The 17,108-nt window shown below is 47.3% G+C and overlaps 2 protein-coding genes across 3 annotated transcripts; one reads left to right on the forward strand and one right to left on the reverse strand.

Moving 5' to 3' along the window:
- Positions 1 to 7,074: 7,074 nt before the first annotated feature.
- Positions 7,075 to 13,397, forward strand: MSMP (microseminoprotein, prostate associated). 2 transcript variants are annotated; one of them, XM_017857741.1, is made up of 3 exons: positions 12,244 to 12,396; positions 12,628 to 12,736; positions 13,109 to 13,397. In XM_017857741.1, exons 1-3 carry the CDS (start codon positions 12,267 to 12,269, stop codon positions 13,287 to 13,289), a joined length of 420 nt encoding a protein of 139 aa, XP_017713230.1. In that variant the 5' UTR covers positions 12,244 to 12,266; the 3' UTR covers positions 13,290 to 13,397. The 2 variants fall into 2 exon arrangements, 1 of the variants encoding a protein (XP_017713230.1); XR_001882498.1 differs by having other exon boundaries at positions 7,075 to 12,970.
- On the reverse strand, positions 8,487 to 17,084 carry RGP1 (RGP1 partner of RAB6A GEF complex). Its single transcript, XM_017857739.1, has 9 exons — positions 16,990 to 17,084; positions 16,492 to 16,626; positions 15,984 to 16,120; positions 15,632 to 15,715; positions 15,384 to 15,533; positions 14,961 to 15,107; positions 14,629 to 14,756; positions 14,245 to 14,434; positions 8,487 to 13,738 (listed from the first exon to the last, which is right to left on the reverse strand). The coding sequence occupies exons 2-9, from the start codon at positions 16,605 to 16,607 to the stop codon at positions 13,515 to 13,517; spliced, it is 1,176 nt and encodes a 391-aa protein (XP_017713228.1). The 5' UTR covers positions 16,608 to 16,626; positions 16,990 to 17,084; the 3' UTR covers positions 8,487 to 13,514.
- Between the last annotated feature and the right edge of the window lie 24 nt (positions 17,085 to 17,108).

Here is a 17,108-nt window from a genome sequence, read left to right on the forward strand (position 1 = left end):
GCAAAAAATTAGACTTCACCAAAACTTAAAACTTCCACTCCTCAAAAGACACTATAAAGAAAACAAAAAGGCAAGCCACCAAGTGGGGGAAAATTTAATTCATATACTCACAAAGGACTTGTATCCAGAATATATAAAGAACTCTTAAAACTCAGTAAGAAGCCAAACATTCCAGTTTTTTAAATGGGCAAATAATTTCAATAGATTTCACCAAATATGAGATACTGATGACATAAAAGCACATAAAAAGATGCTCAAAGTCATTAAACATTAGGAAAATGCAAATTAAAACCACAATGAGGCAGCACTACACATCTACTAGAGTGATTTTTTTTTTTTTTTTTTTTTTTTGAGAAATTGACGATACTAAGGCCGGGTGCAGTGGCTCACGCCTGTAATCCCAGCACTTTGGGAGGCCGAGGCAGGCGAATCACAAGGTCAGGAGATCAAGACCATCCTGGCTAACACAGTGAAACCCCATCTCTACTAAAAATACAAAAAATTAGCCGGGCGTGGTGGCAGGCGCCCATAGTCCCAGCTACTCAGGAGGCTGAGGCAGGAGAATAGCCTGAACCTGGGAGGTGGAGTTTGCAGTGAGCCGAGATCATGACACTGCACTCCAGCCTGGGCGACAGAGCGAGACTCTGTCTCAAAAAAAATAAAAAAGAAACTGACAATACTAAGTGCTGACAGGGATGCAAAGCAACTGGAACTCCCATATAATGCTAGTAAGTGGAAAACTGTACAGACGCTTTGGAAAACAGTATGGCACTTCTCTTTTTAAAAAATCTATCTTATTTTATTAATAAATTAGTAACCTCTTTTTTTTTTTTTTTTTTGAGACAGGGTCATGCTCTGTTACCCAGGCTGGAGTACAGCAGCAAGATCATGACTCACTGCAACCTCCGCCTTGTAGACACAGATGATCCTCCCACCTCAGCTTCCCGAGTAGCTGGGACTACAGGCCTGGGCCACCACACCCAGCTAATTTTTGTATTTTTTGTAGAGATGGGGTTTCGCCATGTTGTCCACGCTGGTCTCAAACTCCTGGACTCAAGCAATCTGCCTGCCTTGGCCTCCCAAAGTGCTGGGATTACAGGCATGAGCCACTGCACCGAACTGGCAGTTTTTATTTATCAAGTAAAACATTCACTTACAACAGGACCCAAGATTTTACTTCTAGGCATTGATCTTAAAAAAATGCAAACATATGTCCACAAAGACTTCAGTGTGTTCATAGCAGCTTCCAAAAAAGTGGAAAACAGCCCAAATATCCATAATCAGATGAATGAATAAATAAACTGCTGTATGTCCATACAATGAATTATTGCTCAGCAGTAAAAATGGACAATTTTTTTTTTTTCTTGAGACGGAGTCTTGCTCTGTTGCCAGGCTGGAGTGCAGTGGCGCCATCTTGGCTCACTGCAACCTGTCTCCTGAGTTCAAGAGATCCTCCTCCCTCAGCCTCCTGAGTAGCTGGGACTACAGGCGTACACCACCACGCCCAGCTAGTTTTTGTATTTTTAGTCAAGACAGATTTTCACAATGTTGGTCAGGCTGGTCTCAAACTCCTGACATTCCATGATCTGCCCACCTCCGCTTCCCAAAGTGCTGGGATTACAGGAGTGAGCCATCATGCTGGCCAAACTATTAATATACATAAAAACAGAATAAATATCAAATACAGTGTGCTGAGTTAAAGAAGCCAAACGCAGAATGCAGAATACATACTCTGTGATTCCATTTGCATGAAACTCTACAAATCTACAGTGATAGAAACCAGATCAGTGTGGATTCCAATGAGTGGGGAGTAAATGCAAAGGGTAATAAGGAAATTTGGGGGCAGTGGCGGGGTGGTGACAGAGATGTTCTATATCTTGATTGGGAAGATGATTACACAGGTATATACATCTGTTAAAACTCACTGAATTGTACATTTTAAATGGGTACATCTTCTTGTATATAAATTATATTTCAATAAAGTTGAAAAAAGTATTTTGAAACGATTATTTAAAAGTATTTTTTGTTATCAATAGTAGCTGGCCAACAAATCATTATAGAGATTAAGCAGCTCATTGGTAATATAAGGTTATCCTTGCTCCATTAGCCTTCTGAAACATACCAGAAGAACAAGTTCTCTGTCAGTGGAAATGGAGGTTAATTTCTTACTCAATTCACAGAGGTTAAAGAGTGTGAATATGCACACTTCTCATCATTAGCTTAAGTCAAATTTTAAAAAATCAGACCAAGCAATAAGAATTAAAATTAACCTTTTTCCATTGAGGGAAAACTAAACACTTCTCTTCTTCTTCTTCTTTTCTTTTTTCTTCTTTATTCTTCTTTTCATTTTATTTTATTTTATTTTTGAGACAGAGTCTCACTGTTTCCCAGGCTGAGTGTGGTGGCATGATCATGGCTCACTACAGCCTCAAGCTCCTAGCCTCAAGCCATCCTCCCACCTCAGCCTCCTGAGTTAAAAAAGGAAGTCTCTCTTCCTCACCTCCTCTCCTTTCTCAATCTCTCTTATTAGAGTTAATGTCTGTCATCAGTCTGATGTGTTTTCTTTCTCTCTTTTTTTTTTTTTTTTTTGAGATGGAGTCTTGCTCTGTTGCCCAAACTGAAGTGCAGTGGCAAGATCTTGACTCACTGCAATCTCCATCTCCCAGGTTCAAGCGATTCTCCTGCCTCAGCCTCCCAAGCAGCTAGGATAACAGGCATACACCAACACACTCGGCTAATTTTTGTATTTTTAGTAGAGACAGGGTTTCGCCATGTTGGCCAGGCTGGTCTCAAACTCCTGACCTCAGGTGATCTGCCTGCCTTGGCCTCCCAACATGCTGGGATTACAGGCATGAGCCACCGCACCCAGCCTGATGTGTTTTCTTCCAGGCAATTTCTATATATTCATTCTTGTTTTAAAAAATGCATGCATGTGAGATATAAATAGGATTATATTATTGGTATTATTATGTAGCTTGCTTTTTATAGGCTGTGATTTTCTATTTCTTTTGTATCTTCTTGTCATGCCTGATTAAAACCGTATACATGAAAATCCTGCCAAAGGTGAAGTCTAGGAATAGGGAGGAACTCAGTTAATCTCACTATTATATAGCTCATTAATTACTCATAATAGGATGGATTTAGGCTCACATTCAGCTGAACAATGAGGATCCTAAAGAATGCTAACACAAGGCTAGCCTGAAAAGTTCTTATAAGAGATAGGGAGAAGGTTCTTAAACAGGGAAATCTCAGGATGAAAACAATGTTCCAAGAAGAATAAAATGGCAACAGTATATATAATATAGAACAGAATTAGACAGCAAGGAGACTAGTTAAGTGGCTAATACAGAATAGTAGATTAGAAAAAATGAGATTCTGGATTACAGTAGTGGCCAGTAGAATGGAGAGAAGCTTTTACTGAATTCTAACAAGGCAGACTTGTAGAGCAGAGGAAACAAAAGATTTGAACTAGAAGAGCTAGATTTGAGTCCCAGCTCTGAAATTTACTAGCTGTGTGACCTTTGGCAAGACACTTCTTCCATATCTCAGTTTCCCTGTCAATAAAAGGAACATCTTGAAATATCAGAGTCTTTAACTTTTTTTTTTCTTTAACAGCAGAACTATTTTTTTTTTTCCAGTTAAAAGAAAATCTTCAAGGAAGCCAGTACATTTAATTTGTAAAACAAATAAAAGCAAGATTGTTCTGGTTGAAGCATAGGTAAAGGGCTCAGAGCCTCAGCTAGCCTTCATTTCAACCTTGTCAGCCACTTCTGAGGCATCCTTCAGAAATCTCCAGACGGCTGAGGAACAAAGTTTGAGAAATCTCTAAAGACTTTACTATCAACTCTATTATCACTTACTTAAGGGGGTAAAATTGACAGAGGTGCCTAGAAAAGTAACAATGAATTTAATAGTGTCACAGAATCACATGACAGAAAGGGCGAATTGACTCTTCCTAAATCTGCCTGCTTCTTCTTGCAGGTTGAACCCAATTTAATGTCTAAAACCTCATCTAACCCTTGTGCAAACGGTCATCTAACCCATACATAAACAATATGGCCACAATTTACTGCCTAACAATTCAGCTCATTCCACTTTGGGGTCCTCAAATGAGTCAAAAGTTCTTCCTCATCAAGCCAAAACTTGTCCCCCATCACTAAATAAAAGTTCTTTATCTTCTGGAACTAAACCAAGTAAATCTAATCGCTCCTTCATCATGACAGTCCTTCAATTGTCTGAGGAGAGCTATCACATCTGCCTTATTTCCCTGTACTCTCCCTTGCTCTGGCATGGCATGAATGTCCCAGGGAGGCAGCCTGCTCCTGTTTTGGATCAAGTCGAATTTTTTTTTTTAACAGAATCTCACACTGATCTCAGCTCACTGCAACCTCCACCTCAGGTTTAAGTGATTCTCTTGCCTCAGCTGGGATTACAGGCATGTGCCACCATGCCTGGTTACTTTTTTGTATTTTTGGTAGAGACGGGGGTTTCACCATGTTGACCAGGCTGGTCTCGAACTCTTGACCCCAAGTGATCTGCCTGCCTTGGCCTCCCAAAGTGCTAGGATTACAGGTGTGAGCCACCACACCCAGCCCGAGTCAGTATTTTTAAGCATCTAAGCGCAAGCAGGTTTTCATTTATTCATGGCTTTAAAGAGACTTAATTAATCAAGCCAGATGATCCTCCTTTAAAAAATGACTAGCTTTGATAACTACGTGTAAACAGAACCCAAATTCATTATTTGTTTTTGTTGTTGTTGTTGTTGTTTTTTAGACAGGGTCTTGCTCTGTCACCCAGGCTGAAGTGTAGTGGCACAATCATGGCTCACTGCAGCATCAACCTCCCAGGCTCAAGTGATTCTCTCACCTGAGGCTCCCGAGTAGCTGAGACTACAGGAGTGCACCACCACACCTGGCTAATTTCTGTATTCTTTTTTGTAGATACAGGGTTTTGTCATGTTACCCAGGCAGGTCTTGAACTCCTGGCAATCCACCTGCCTCATGTTCCCAAAGTGCTGGGATTACAGGCATGAGCCACTGCACCTGGCCCTAAAAATATTCTTTTCTTGCTAAACATTAGCTGCTTCCAGTGTCCTAGAAGTAGATTGCCAAACCTTTTGGCCCAAAGCAAATTGTAAAGACATTTAGCTAGGGATGCAAAAACATCTAAGACTCAAGGTTCAGTGAAGTAGGCATAAATAACATAAAGAGAAGCATCCTGATTTCAAAGCTTGCATCTAACAACCAACTCCCAGAGAAATGTAGTTCTCATGATTACAAACTCAGTTATCACCAAAATGACATGAAATATCAATACTAGAAGGAAAGCTTCATTCACCATTCCCTATCCCACCCACCCCATAAATCTACTACCAGGTCTGTGAAATCAGGATCTATGGCTTGGGCCTCAGTATCTGCCAGTCTGGGTAGTTTGGGGGATGGGGAAAAGGAAGTATGACTGAGTCCCTAAGGATAAAGCAAGCCAGCATAGCCACAGTCCGTGATGCCTGTGGGAGCACTGAGCCTTTACAGTTTCCTGTGCTCCAGTTGTCTTGGTAACCTGAGGCCTCCTTATTTGTGTTGGCATCGTGGGGCCAAAAGCAGAAGCAAAGCTGGAACACCAGGAAGACTTGCAGGGAAAAAAAATGTAGATAATGCAGCAGTTATGCCACAGGAGGGTCAAGCCTAGGGCAGAAGAATTACCTGGTTGGGGGTGGGAAGGTAGTGTCTTGTAAAAATCAGATCTGGGTTCTACCTTCAGTGTTTCTGATTCAGTAGATCTAGGATAAGCTCAGGAACCTGCAATTTTAAGAAGTTACCACCTACCAAGTAAGTCAAAGACCACACTTTTAAAACTCCAGCTACAAATCAGCAGTTAGGAAGAGAAAGTATAACCATTTAATCAATTTCAAAAAGCTGATATTCTAGCACAGTAATTCTCAACACTGGGGTAAAGGGCATATTTTGTCTTTCAGGAACATTTGGCAGGATTTGGAGACATTTTGGTTGTCACAATTGAGATAGTATTACTGTTACCTACTGAGTAGCTGCTAAGCATCCTACAATGCGCACAGGACAGCACCCCACAACAAAGGATTATCCTCCAAAATGTTAACAGTGTCATAGCTGAGAAACTCTGTACATGAGGATATTCCGCTCTCCCAACAACCACCCCCTCCCCTCGCTCATCAGCCTCAATCCATTGGAAATCAATGCTACACAGTTTAGGTCACAATGCAGAGACTTATGTGAGATCCCCTGAAAAACTTCTGAGACCCCAGAAATCTTTTTCAAAATAGTGAATTTCATTAAACAGATAGATAAAGAGAAGATTAGAACAGACAATAAAGGAAAGTAAGTACGGGCAACAAGGGTGAACCAAAAAAGGAATCAAGAGAGGCTGAGGCACTGGGTGACAGCAGCAGGAAATCAATGTTGCCCCTCAGTGAATGCAGCCCATTTGTAAAGAGATGATAAACCCATGAAAAATAACATAGGCACAAAAAATGAAAAAAAAGGAAAAAAAAGGAAAAATGGATAAAGGAACTGTGTAGAAGTAGCTTTAGAATTTGTCAAGTGTAAATCTGGATGGAAAAAGGACATTCGAGATTCTTCTGCAAAAGAATGCTTAAATAAAAATTCTACAGCAAAGACAACAGGACTTCTAGAAGGAGGTCAAGAATTGTATCAGAAAGGAAAAAAATTCTAAGTATTTACAACCCTCTACTCCTAATCACCCCCAAGATAGGTGGATCCAGAATCTGCACCTTGGTTTTACTGAGCAGAGATCATGAGAGGGAAGGGAAAGTGGAGAAGCAATTGCATATCAAAGAATTCTTTTTTTTTTTTTTTTTCTGGAGACAGGGTCTCACTCTGTCACCCAGGCTGGTGGAGTGCAGTGCAGTGGTGCAATCTTGGCTCACTGGAGCCTCAGCCTCCCAGGTTTCAGTGATTCTCCCATCCCAGCCTCCAGAATAGCTGGGATTACAGGCACGCGCCACCACGCCCAGTTAATTTTTGTATTTTTAGAGACAGGGTTTCACCATGTTGGCCCGGCTGGTCTTGAACTCCTGGTCTCAAGCAATCTGCCTGCCTTGGCCTCCCCAAGTGTTGGGATTACAGGTGTGAGCCACTGTGCCCGGCCCATCATCTATTGTAATAATTTAGAAATCTGGCACCAGAATTATGAAATTCACTATACAGTGTCTGGCATAACACCAAGCTTAAATGGTCACTCAGTGGACTTCACAATAATGGCCACTTTATGCTTCTGGATGCAAAACGCTGGGAGAGTTTGAAGTGGATATGAATTTGAGAATGTGTTTTATTGTAGGAAAAGTAATGGAAACATAAGCATCTTTTTCTAATCACAGGAAAGTTTAAGGCTTTGGTGAAAGCAAGCATAACTGAGTTTAAAAACAGTCTAGAATAAGAAAAGGGTAATAGAAGAGGAAGGAAGGCAGAAGTGGACCATGCAGAATAAACAATCAAGCCTAGCTTTTTAAAAAATCTGAGGTCTTATTAAAGAGAAAGGAGGAAAAGGGAGGATTTCAACATAAGAGTGTTAAAGGTGGAAAAGAGCCAGAAAGGACTGTGGGCTTTAAAAAAAAATCAGTGAAGCAGTAATGGTGTATGTTGGCGAAGAGAAGTGTAGAGTTGAGAGAAGGGAGAGAATTTATAGTAGAGGAAGTTAGTGTGAAGTTTTCCTCTCAAGATGCCCAGCAGAGCAAAGAAGGAATGAAGGCAAAGGCCACTGGGAACAGGGTAGGGCTGGGGCTAAAACAGCATGGGAGAAAGCAACAGGGCCCAAAGCAAGACATTTTTCTTTTTTCTTTTTTTTTTAAATTATTAATTGACCCAGATTTGCTTGTTTGGGACCAAAGGCAATGCAGAGTTTAAGGATCCTTATAATTTATAAAGTAATCGCCTTTGGCCCAACACAGATCATAAGGATCATGACAGAATTAGTGTCTCTGAGACAAATACAAAATACCATTTCAGTGCTGATTTTAGAAGGGAAGTCAGGCTAATAAATTGCTGTGTTATAGAAATACTATGGTGAATTAAACAGCTTTAACTTTTTCTGTCAGCCACAGGATAAATACAGAAACTGTATAGTTACATACACTTCCACAGAAGATAGTAGCCTAACATATATGCTAAAACTGTGAGTTGTTTGTCTTTATATACTGTAGTCCAAGGCTCCCATTCCAAGAAATGTTTTACTTGGTTCAAAATATATAGGGCCGGTTAGAGGGCTACACAGAAAAAAGGTTAAAAATAAAGACAGTAAAATGAGGGAGAGGAAAAGTGGAAGTGCAGCACTACTGATCCAGAAAAACTGAGGCATCAGTCACAAAGAATTCAATCAAGTCAGTGAGGGGAAAATGGCAGAAAAGTCAAACAAGAAAAAGGCTCAACAACACCATATTATTAATCTGAGACCCTCACTTTGGATTTTAAGTCAAATATTGAATTAGATTGTGCAACTCTTCTATTTTATTTTAAATTTTTTATTTTAAAAAATCCACCAAAATTACCTAAATCATTTGACAAATAAGAGTCATACAATTTTAAATGACTATAAAAATGTGCAGATCAGTGCCAAATTTTTTGGCCAAGGCTGAATGGCAGACAGTAATCCAAGAGGCAGACAACCTTGCTTTTAAACCATCCGTTACACGAGACCAGCAGGCTCCCTTCTACCTGTGAGACCAAATAATCCCAAAATGTACCCAAAAAATCACAACTCCCCCTACTCCCTAAAACCTACCCTTCACTGTGTACGCCAGCCTCTGCAGACCTGATGCCTGGGGTTTAGCCATTTCCACCTTCCCACCTGATGTTGGTCTCCCTCCTCCCTCCTCAGGTCCCTCAGTTCTCCCAGGCCTAACTTGGCGTGCTTCCTTCCTCTGTCACCCCAATCAACCCGGCTCCCCTTCCCTTTCTGGGCCTCGCCATCTGCCGGTTTCCCCTTTCCCCCTCGGGGGCCCCTCCTTGCCCTGGGGTCTGCTCTCGGTCCGCCAAGTTCTCCCAAGGGATCCCTCCCCACCTGCCTCCATTCAGTCAGACTGTGTTCAGTGTCCGTTTCGCGCCCGTAGCGACATCAGGACAGAAGCCCACTAAGTGACCCTCTGCTCCCAGAAACCCTCCTGGCTCCTCCAGACCCTCCGGGGCTCTGGCCCGCAGCTCTACTCTCCCTCCGGCGGCGGGGGTCGGCGGTGACTCACCGGAGGGCCGCCGGGGTTGGGGGTGGTGCCGGAATACTCTCACTTCCTCGCCACGCACCTGCCCCGAGGCTGGAGCGCCGCCCGGCCGGGCCTCCGGCGGATGTTTTCCTTGTCCCCATGCGTGCAGTGAGCGCCAGCCGCCCCCTCCGGGCCCTGCGCGCCAGCCACCGAGCCCCCAGGACCCAGCGGGCCTGGTCCTTAACGACTCACCCCCTCCCCAGCAGGCACGCATGCGGGCTCGACCCACACCTCTACGCCGCTCCCCAACTTCTGGGAGAGGACTCATGGCTCAGCCCAGCCTCTAGCTTTCCCGAAGCCCCTGCATGCCTACCTCATCTTCGTTACAGGCGATGAACCCTCACTTCTGTCCCCGTTTCCGCACACGCACCAATCCCCACTGGGGCTCCCTTCCCCTTTAGCATCACCCCCACCTTCATGCGCCCCAGCTACCCACTCACGTCCGCCCCCTATTGGGCTGGCTCTAGTTTGCAGAAGATGGCCCAAAGCCCAGCTTCCTTCCAAGGTGTCCTCTGGACCCCGTCTCTGGGAAAGGCGGCAGAGCTACTGGCCACTGACAAGACCTTTGGGTCCTCGTGCTAGACAGGCCTTCGAATCCACCTGCTCCCGCCCAGAGAGCAGGCCCAGGCCGTGCCTCCCACACTGCAGCCGACCTCAGAGCACCCTGCTTCAACTGAGTTTTTTCTTGGCACTCCTCTGAAAGGGAAAGGGCATCAGTCCTGACTAGGGCGAACGTGAGGTCCATTCTGCATCTCCATCCACCTTAGCTGTCTCCTTGGAAGAGGACAGGAAGGCAGTATGAGGTGCACTGATACAGTCATTTCTGAACAGTGAAGAGATGACAGGTAGGGCGCCCCCCCCCCCCCCCTTGAAAAGTCAGCCAGAAGTAGTATCTGATGCACTAGGTGGCAGGGAGTGAGTCTTGGAGTAAATGGGACTGAAAACTTAGAAAAAACAAATAAACGCCAAAGAAACTGTCCTTACGGGGAATACGTGGAACATGGGTCTTTGAAGTATGGAAAATGAAAGAAATCCAGTTTGACCAGGGCCTTTAGTGCCAAAGAGATGGCTAGCAGGAGAGTAGTGAGAAAGGAGAATTGGAGAGTTCACATGAGCGGAGATGGGAAGAAATGGATCCGAATCCCAGTGAGAAAAAGCAGGAGACTTAAAAGGACACCTTGTCCCATGGTAGAGGTGAGGGTGCAGATCTGGGGGAAGAAGGCTTATTGGGAACAGTTTCTCAAACTAGACATTCAGAAGTCAATACAAGGGCCAAAACCAAAATGCTCCTGGAAGTACCTGTTTTTGAAAGAGGTGGGAAAGGTGACATGGAGCGGGGTCTCTATCCCCCAGGTCACAGACCAGTACCAGTCTGTGGCCTGTTAGGAAGCGGGAGCACAAAGCAGGACGTGGTCGGCGGACGAGTGAGCATTACCGCCTGAGCTCCTCCTCCTGGCAGATCAGCAGGGGCATTAGATTCTCAGAGAAGTGCAAACCCCACTGTGAACTCCATATGCAAGGGATCCAGGTTGCACGCTCCTTATGAGAATCTAATGCCTGATGATCTGAGGTGGAACAGTTTCACCCCAAAATCATCCCCTCACTGCTATCCCCTCTATCCACTGCTGGAAAAATTGTTTTCCACAAAACCTGTCCCTGGTACCAAAAAGGTTGGGGACTGCTAACATGGAGCATGAGTGTGAAAGGGGCAGAGGTCTATGCCAGGAGACAGCCATCCCCAACAGAAGCCCTCAGCTATGCACAAACTGCTTAATGTCACTCAAAGAAAAGAATGTCACCCATTTTGCCTCTGAGCTTTAGCCCCAATCACAGCAACTGCTATTTCCTGATGCTTACGCACCAGAGATGGTGATAAGAGCACTGCAAGCATTATCTCATTTAATCCTCATAACAGCCCAATGAGTTGGCATTACTATCCCCAATTTATAGATGAGGAAACAGGCTCAGAGAGGTGAAGTAATCTGACCAGGTTACATAGCTAAGTGGAGTCAGGATCTGAATCCAAGAAGACTGTCTCTGCAGCCTATGCTCTCAATCATCCATCCTGGGCTCCTCCAGAACCTGAGGGAAACTCAGAGGATGCCAAATGATAAATTCCTAAAAACCACACTCCATTACATATGGGAGGAAAGAGAGGACACCTCTGTGAACCTGGAGTGATTCATCCTATCAGGGCACGTAGAGATGCTCCTTTTTGAAAGGGGGAAAGAACCATCCCCAGAGGTGGGGTGATCCCACATCTGCTGTATGTTTGAGGGTGATAAGCAATGGACAGTTCACCTCTGGAATGCCTGAGGAAAAGAGACCGTCCCCACCATCTCTGAGGGGCACCCCTATTTCTTGGATACATTAGGGAAACCCTGCCCCAGGATCTGAGGGAAACACAGTCTCCATTCCAGGTGCCTGCTCACTCTCCTGGAGCCTCTGGCCGTCGCACCCTATTGCAGCTCCTGGGTTTGGCTGGGGCACAGGATTAACCATCCCCAGGAAATGCCTCCCTCCGGTTCAGGCAGGGATCCCAGCATACACACCCCTGGTGGTGGCAGTGGGGGAGAAAGGGGGAAGGTGGAATGCTTCCTTCTCTCCAGGTCAGGGAAGAGATCTGGGGACCACCTGGGGGCCCTCACCCCTCCTGCCTCCTTGCTGGGGAAGTGCCCAGTCCAGTGCCCGTTCCATGGCCACCTCCCTCCCTCTAGCTGTGCCGGGGCATGAATCAGCTCTCACAGCTTGTTAAAGCTAGACCTCTTGTTTTCATGCCCTCACCTCAGGAAACAGAGTTACAGCTTTTCCAGCTCTACTCAGCAGGGGGCCAGGGTCCTCACTTTATAAACATCCCCAGCCTGTGAGAGCAGAGGGCAGGGAGATAGTGTGAGACACGAGCCCAGGGGAGAAAGAAAGAAACTAAGACTCAAGGAGCAACGCAAAGCAAAGTCAAGCAGTCAAGACCAGAGTAGCTGAGCAGAGGCCAAGAAAGGTCCGAGAGTGCTGTGCAGCAGTAATGGCCCTGAGGATGCTCTGGGCTGGACGGGCCAAGGGGATCCTAGGAGGCTGGGGGATCGTCTGCCTGGTGATGTCTCTACTCCTCCAGCACCCAGGGGTCTACAGCAAGTGCTACTTCCAAGCTCAAGGTAAAGTGGGGTGAGGCATTAGGAATGAAGGAGCAGCAGAGAGGGCACAGGGAGGACGGGGCCTTAGAGACGATCCCATGTCAAAATACCCAGGCTCCCTTCAGCTGTGAAAGAGGAAAGACAAACTAAATACGGGGATAGTGTGTACTTACCGTCTCCACCCCAGACCTGAAGAGACTCTGCCTCTCATCAGCACTCCTACACCCACTAACATTTCCCATTCTTCCCTAGCCCCCTGTCACTATGAGGGGAAATATTTCACCCTGGGTGAGTCTTGGCTCCGCAAGGACTGTTTCCATTGCACCTGTCTGCATCCTGTTGGTGTGGGCTGCTGTGACACGTGAGTGACCAAAGATGGCCTGAGAATGACTCTGATGTGAATGACTGAGGGATGACCAGGGAGTGACTAGACTGCTGTGATGTAAGAATGAACAGAAGAGCAGTACAAGATGGGCCGAACATGAAGGGCCCAACACTAGTGTGAAAGATAAGGCCTCAGGCTATAAATCAGGGGAGGTTGGGGTGTACCTGGAGAGAAAATACTCCTGTTATAAAACAAAAAGGCCCACATATGGTAGGTGAGAGCTTAGGAGGACCAAGCGGCCACTGAAAGGGGCTCTAGCGGGGAAAGCTGTGAGAGAGGGAACATGTGGGCAGGGATAAAGGCAGCCTTTCACTGTGCTGATTCCTTCCCCCATCCTTGGTTCCCCAGGTCCCAGCATCCCATCGACTTTCCGGCTGGGTGTGAGGTACGTCAGGAGGCAGGAACCTGCCAGTTCTCCTTGGTGCAAAAATCTGACCCTCGGCTGCCCTGCAAAGGGGGAGGGCCTGACCCAGAATGGGGCTCAGCCAACACCCCTGTTCCTGGGGCTTCTGCTCCCCACTCCAGCTAAACTCAACTGATCACCCATCTGCTGACTGCTCACTGCTGCTGCCACTTCCAGGGAAACCACTAGCAGCTGCCAATGTATTCTGAATAAATAAATTAATGCTATAGCTGAAAGCCTGACTCTCACTGTCCACGACATTGGACCCCAGGTGGAAAAAGTGGGTCCCACTAGAGTCCAGGTGCTGAGTTCTCAGTATTCGCAAGGAACTAGCGCCAGGGTGGACCAGTTTCAGATGGTTATGGTGCTGGTGCTAGGGCCTGGGGCAGCATATGAGGCCAGGGTGGGGCTGGTAGGCAGCACCTTGATGGGGAGGTCCCAGCTGAAGGTGTCTACAGGTACTTGCTCAGGACCTGTCCAGGTAGTAGGTTCGGGCTGTTCCACAGGGGGTAGGAGTACCAATCCTGGTTCTCGGGACGTTACAAATTCAAAATGCAATCTCCACTTCAAGGACACTACGGAAGAAAAAGATTAAGGTAGAAGCATTAGAAGCCAGCGGGAGTAAAAGCCAATGACAGGATATAGTTAGTGAATGAGAAAAAAACAACCTGTATTCAAGAAGACAGGGAAAAGTCACAGAGCAGGCAGCTGTGATTAGGGGTTTTTCTGAAGCAATTGGGTATTCCCATAGATGTGAGCTGAAGATAGCAAAATGAAGTACCTAACAACCCAAGAGTGAGGCAGTGAAGTCTAGGTAGTGTGAAGTAATCAAAAATCAGTGTATCACAGGCTCCCAGTAGGTAGGCATGGGGAAGGAGTTCTATCAAGCTGTTAGGAGTTTAGGGGTCAGTGCATCTAAGAAACGGGAAGAGGCTGAAGGTCTGAGAAACTGTTCAAGGTCAGAGGCTAGATGTGGGTATGTCTGGGAGTGTGTATAAGGAATCAGGATCCATTACACCCCCCCTTAGCACAGCATTTTACTGTCCCCCTCTCCCTTCTCCAGTAATAGTGAGGGTCTCACCAATGGCTGTACAGAAGCCTGGGGTGGAGCTGAGAGGGATTGGGAGGGAGAAGCTGGTTCTGGTTGTATGCAGGCAGGATTCCTGGTGCCGGGCATGAGTCACATGTGACACAGAGGGGACACCCCCTGCCCCACGTCGCCGCTGGTACTCAGGCTGTACACGCTCCTCGGTCTGTAAGCTGACTGAAAACTGGGAGCAAGAGATGTGTGCTAACAGGAAGTGCTCTCTGTAGGTGAGAGGACAGCCCAACCTCAAGCTGTTTTACAAAGGGACCCTGGATGACCCCACTATCCCCTTCTACATGCCACCCCTCTTTCTACAGGCCTTCCACCCTAGCCCTTCAATTCCAGCACCCCAGCAGATAAGCTCTGCTCCCTTCTTACCTGCAAACAAGCTACCGTGCCTTCCCCTAAGTTTAAGGTCCCCACCACGTCCTCGCCAAGTCTGTACACAGATTTGAAGATGCCAAACGTCCCAACTTTCCCTCGGCCATCACTGATATTGTATAGATCTGGGAAGAATAGGACACTATAAGCCTGGAGTCTACACACTGGGGAACGTCTAGGACTGGGCACCTAGAGTGGGGTTTTTCTTTATAATTGGAGGTGTGAGGTATCAGTGGATCCACAGAAGTGTGTGGTGGTTAGGAGACTGTCTGAGATGGGAATACAATGAGGGGAAGGATGGGGTAGGACAATTCTGAAAGAATTCTCACGGAGGCTGCGGCAGGATGTGGCAGCCATTAGGCGCTCCCCAGCCAGCTCAGCTAGCCATGAATCCTTCTTCCCACCTTCATCCTCCTCCAAGAATGGACTGGATGGGGCTACAGCCTCATCCTGGGGAAACCGGACATCCTGAAGGCCTAGAGAAAGAATGAGTGGAGAGGTAACGCTGAGAGGGAACAGAGATGACAGTAGAGATTAGGGTTTTAGATTCCAACGTGAGACGGCTGAAGGTAAGGGGCGCCAGGGCTGAGGTGTACATCTCTATCTCCAGAACCCTCCCTTCCTTCCCAACTCCCGAACACCATCACTGAGACCAGGAAGTTTCCCTGCAGTCCCTCTTGCAAGCCCTCTAAGACAATTTCTGCTTTGGCATGGTCCTTCCCCAGCCCTTCCCTCCAGGAGCCCTTGCTTACCAGTCAGCACAAGAACCCTCAGAGGGACTCTGAGTAACGTGATAGGGGAGTTGACACGCTGGCAGCCAATGGTCAGTTTGTAGACGTACTTGACTGACTGACCCCGAAAGGAGGGTGGTCCCTCTATGGGCAGCACTTCACTGTAGGAGTCTGGTTGGGAAGTAGTTGTCAGGGCAGCCAGAGGCACCAGAGGAGTTCTCCCTCCAGGAGGCTTAGAAGGCAATTCAGGGATGGGGACAATCACTCACATGATTTGGACTCTCCAGGATCTAGCCTCAGGTCACAGAATAGAATTTTTGGTGGAGTAGAAAGGATGCATTGACCCCTCTCACCTGAAAAAGGTAAGAATGACTAATTTAATGACCCACTGTCCAGTACTGAACAAGACTAGCATGGCAAATGGAGACAGTGAAAAGCTGCCAGGCCCTCTTTCCCTGCTGTGAAATGAGAATAGTCTTCTATCCCCAAAGAAATAGTCATGCTCAACATCCCCAGCACAACAGGGACTATAAGAACAATTAACAACTTCACTCATGGGTGACAATGCCTCCACACACACCCCCGCACCCCCCCTCTCCCAGGCAAATGCCCCTCTTTAACCTCGGTGTGGCAGAAAGACGGTCTGGCTGTCCGGCTGGACATCTGGCTGACTAGAGTCAGGGGGAGGCAGTGCTACTCGACTCTCACTGGCATGGAACTGGCAGTGGATTTGAGCACTGGCCCAGGCCAGGGCCTCACTGTGGGAAGAGGAAAAGGAGGCATCCGAGGTAGTTCCCGACCTCACAAATGCTTTTCCAAGCTCCCTATCGCACTGTCTTAACCAACAAGGTTAGATGGCTGTCCTAGTGATCAGGAAATCCAGAACTCCAAAGAGAAACCATTAAATAAAGAGCAGCAAACTGTGGGTAAAAAGGGGAATGGGGGAGGGGAAGGAAAGCGCACAGCTATGTCATCCACATCTTCTGTTAAAGAGCCCTCTCCTACAATGAGAGCACAATGAGCAAGAGGAGGTAGTGTCGCTACAGGACAACCTGAGCACTGCCTCAGCCCCAGAGATAATCTGGCTTCTTCCCAGAAGGGCCACCACCTTCAGTGCCAGCATCCCCACCTGGATGCAGAAGTGGCCGTGGGGGGAAGGGGGTTGGTGACGGTCACTACACACTCCAGCGCCTCCCCAGCCAAAAATACAGGACCCCGGCTCAGCTCTGCTACCACTTCAATCATGGCAGCTCCGGAATCAGATCTAGAAGGAAACAAGGTGGGGCGGAGGTCAGCACCGTGACAGGGAGGGGCGTTGCGGTGAGCACCCAGGGCTGAGGACAGGGGTGGTCAGCACCGTGGTGCCCGACGGAGCGCCTGGATATAGGAGGGGTAAGCGGGTGGCAGGGAGGCGGCTGAAGACTCAGTACTGCCCAGGGGGAGGACGCAGCTCTGGGCCCTAGACCCCCGCCCCTGTGCGCCGGGTTATTCTCCCTGGGCACCCCCGCTGAGTTCCCAAACTGGCCTCCGCTCCCCCTTTCCTCAAAGTTCCACGTCCCAGCCCAAGATCACGGCCGTCCGTCACCTCGCATAGTCGACACTAGGGATCGGGACCCCCAGGCCTCACCTGCCCGCCACTCAGGGTCCCGGTCAGGTGCGCGGCAGCGGCGGCGGCGACGTCGGCGGCAGCGTCCGCTGGGCGGTAGAGGCGGGACTTCCCTTCGGTCCTCCACCCTCCGCGGAGTC

Source organism: Rhinopithecus bieti, unplaced genomic scaffold (genome assembly GCF_001698545.2).
Source record: "Rhinopithecus bieti isolate Rb0 unplaced genomic scaffold, ASM169854v2 scaffold_47691, whole genome shotgun sequence".
Taxonomy (NCBI): domain Eukaryota; kingdom Metazoa; phylum Chordata; class Mammalia; order Primates; family Cercopithecidae; genus Rhinopithecus; species Rhinopithecus bieti.

Bases quoted from the DNA above. Each gene is read 5' to 3' on its own strand.
- MSMP (XM_017857741.1), top strand. From the start codon at position 12,267: ATGGCCCTGAGGATGCTCTGGGCTGGACGGGCCAAGGGGATCCTAGGA. The intron at 12,397-12,627 runs GTAAAGTGGGGT...ATTCTTCCCTAG, and splicing joins GTGCTACTTCCAAGCTCAAG to CCCCCTGTCACTATGAGGGG. The intron at 12,737-13,108 runs GTGAGTGACCAA...TTGGTTCCCCAG, and splicing joins GGTGTGGGCTGCTGTGACAC to GTCCCAGCATCCCATCGACT.
- RGP1 (XM_017857739.1), bottom strand. From the start codon at position 16,607: ATGATTGAAGTGGTAGCAGAGCTGAGCCGGGGTCCTGTATTTTTGGCT. The intron at 15,716-15,983 runs GTTAAAGAGGGG...TACCTTTTTCAG, and splicing joins CGTCTTTCTGCCACACCGAG to GTGAGAGGGGTCAATGCATC. The intron at 14,757-14,960 runs GTGAGAATTCTT...TATTCTTCCCAG, and splicing joins CACATCCTGCCGCAGCCTCC to ATCTATACAATATCAGTGAT.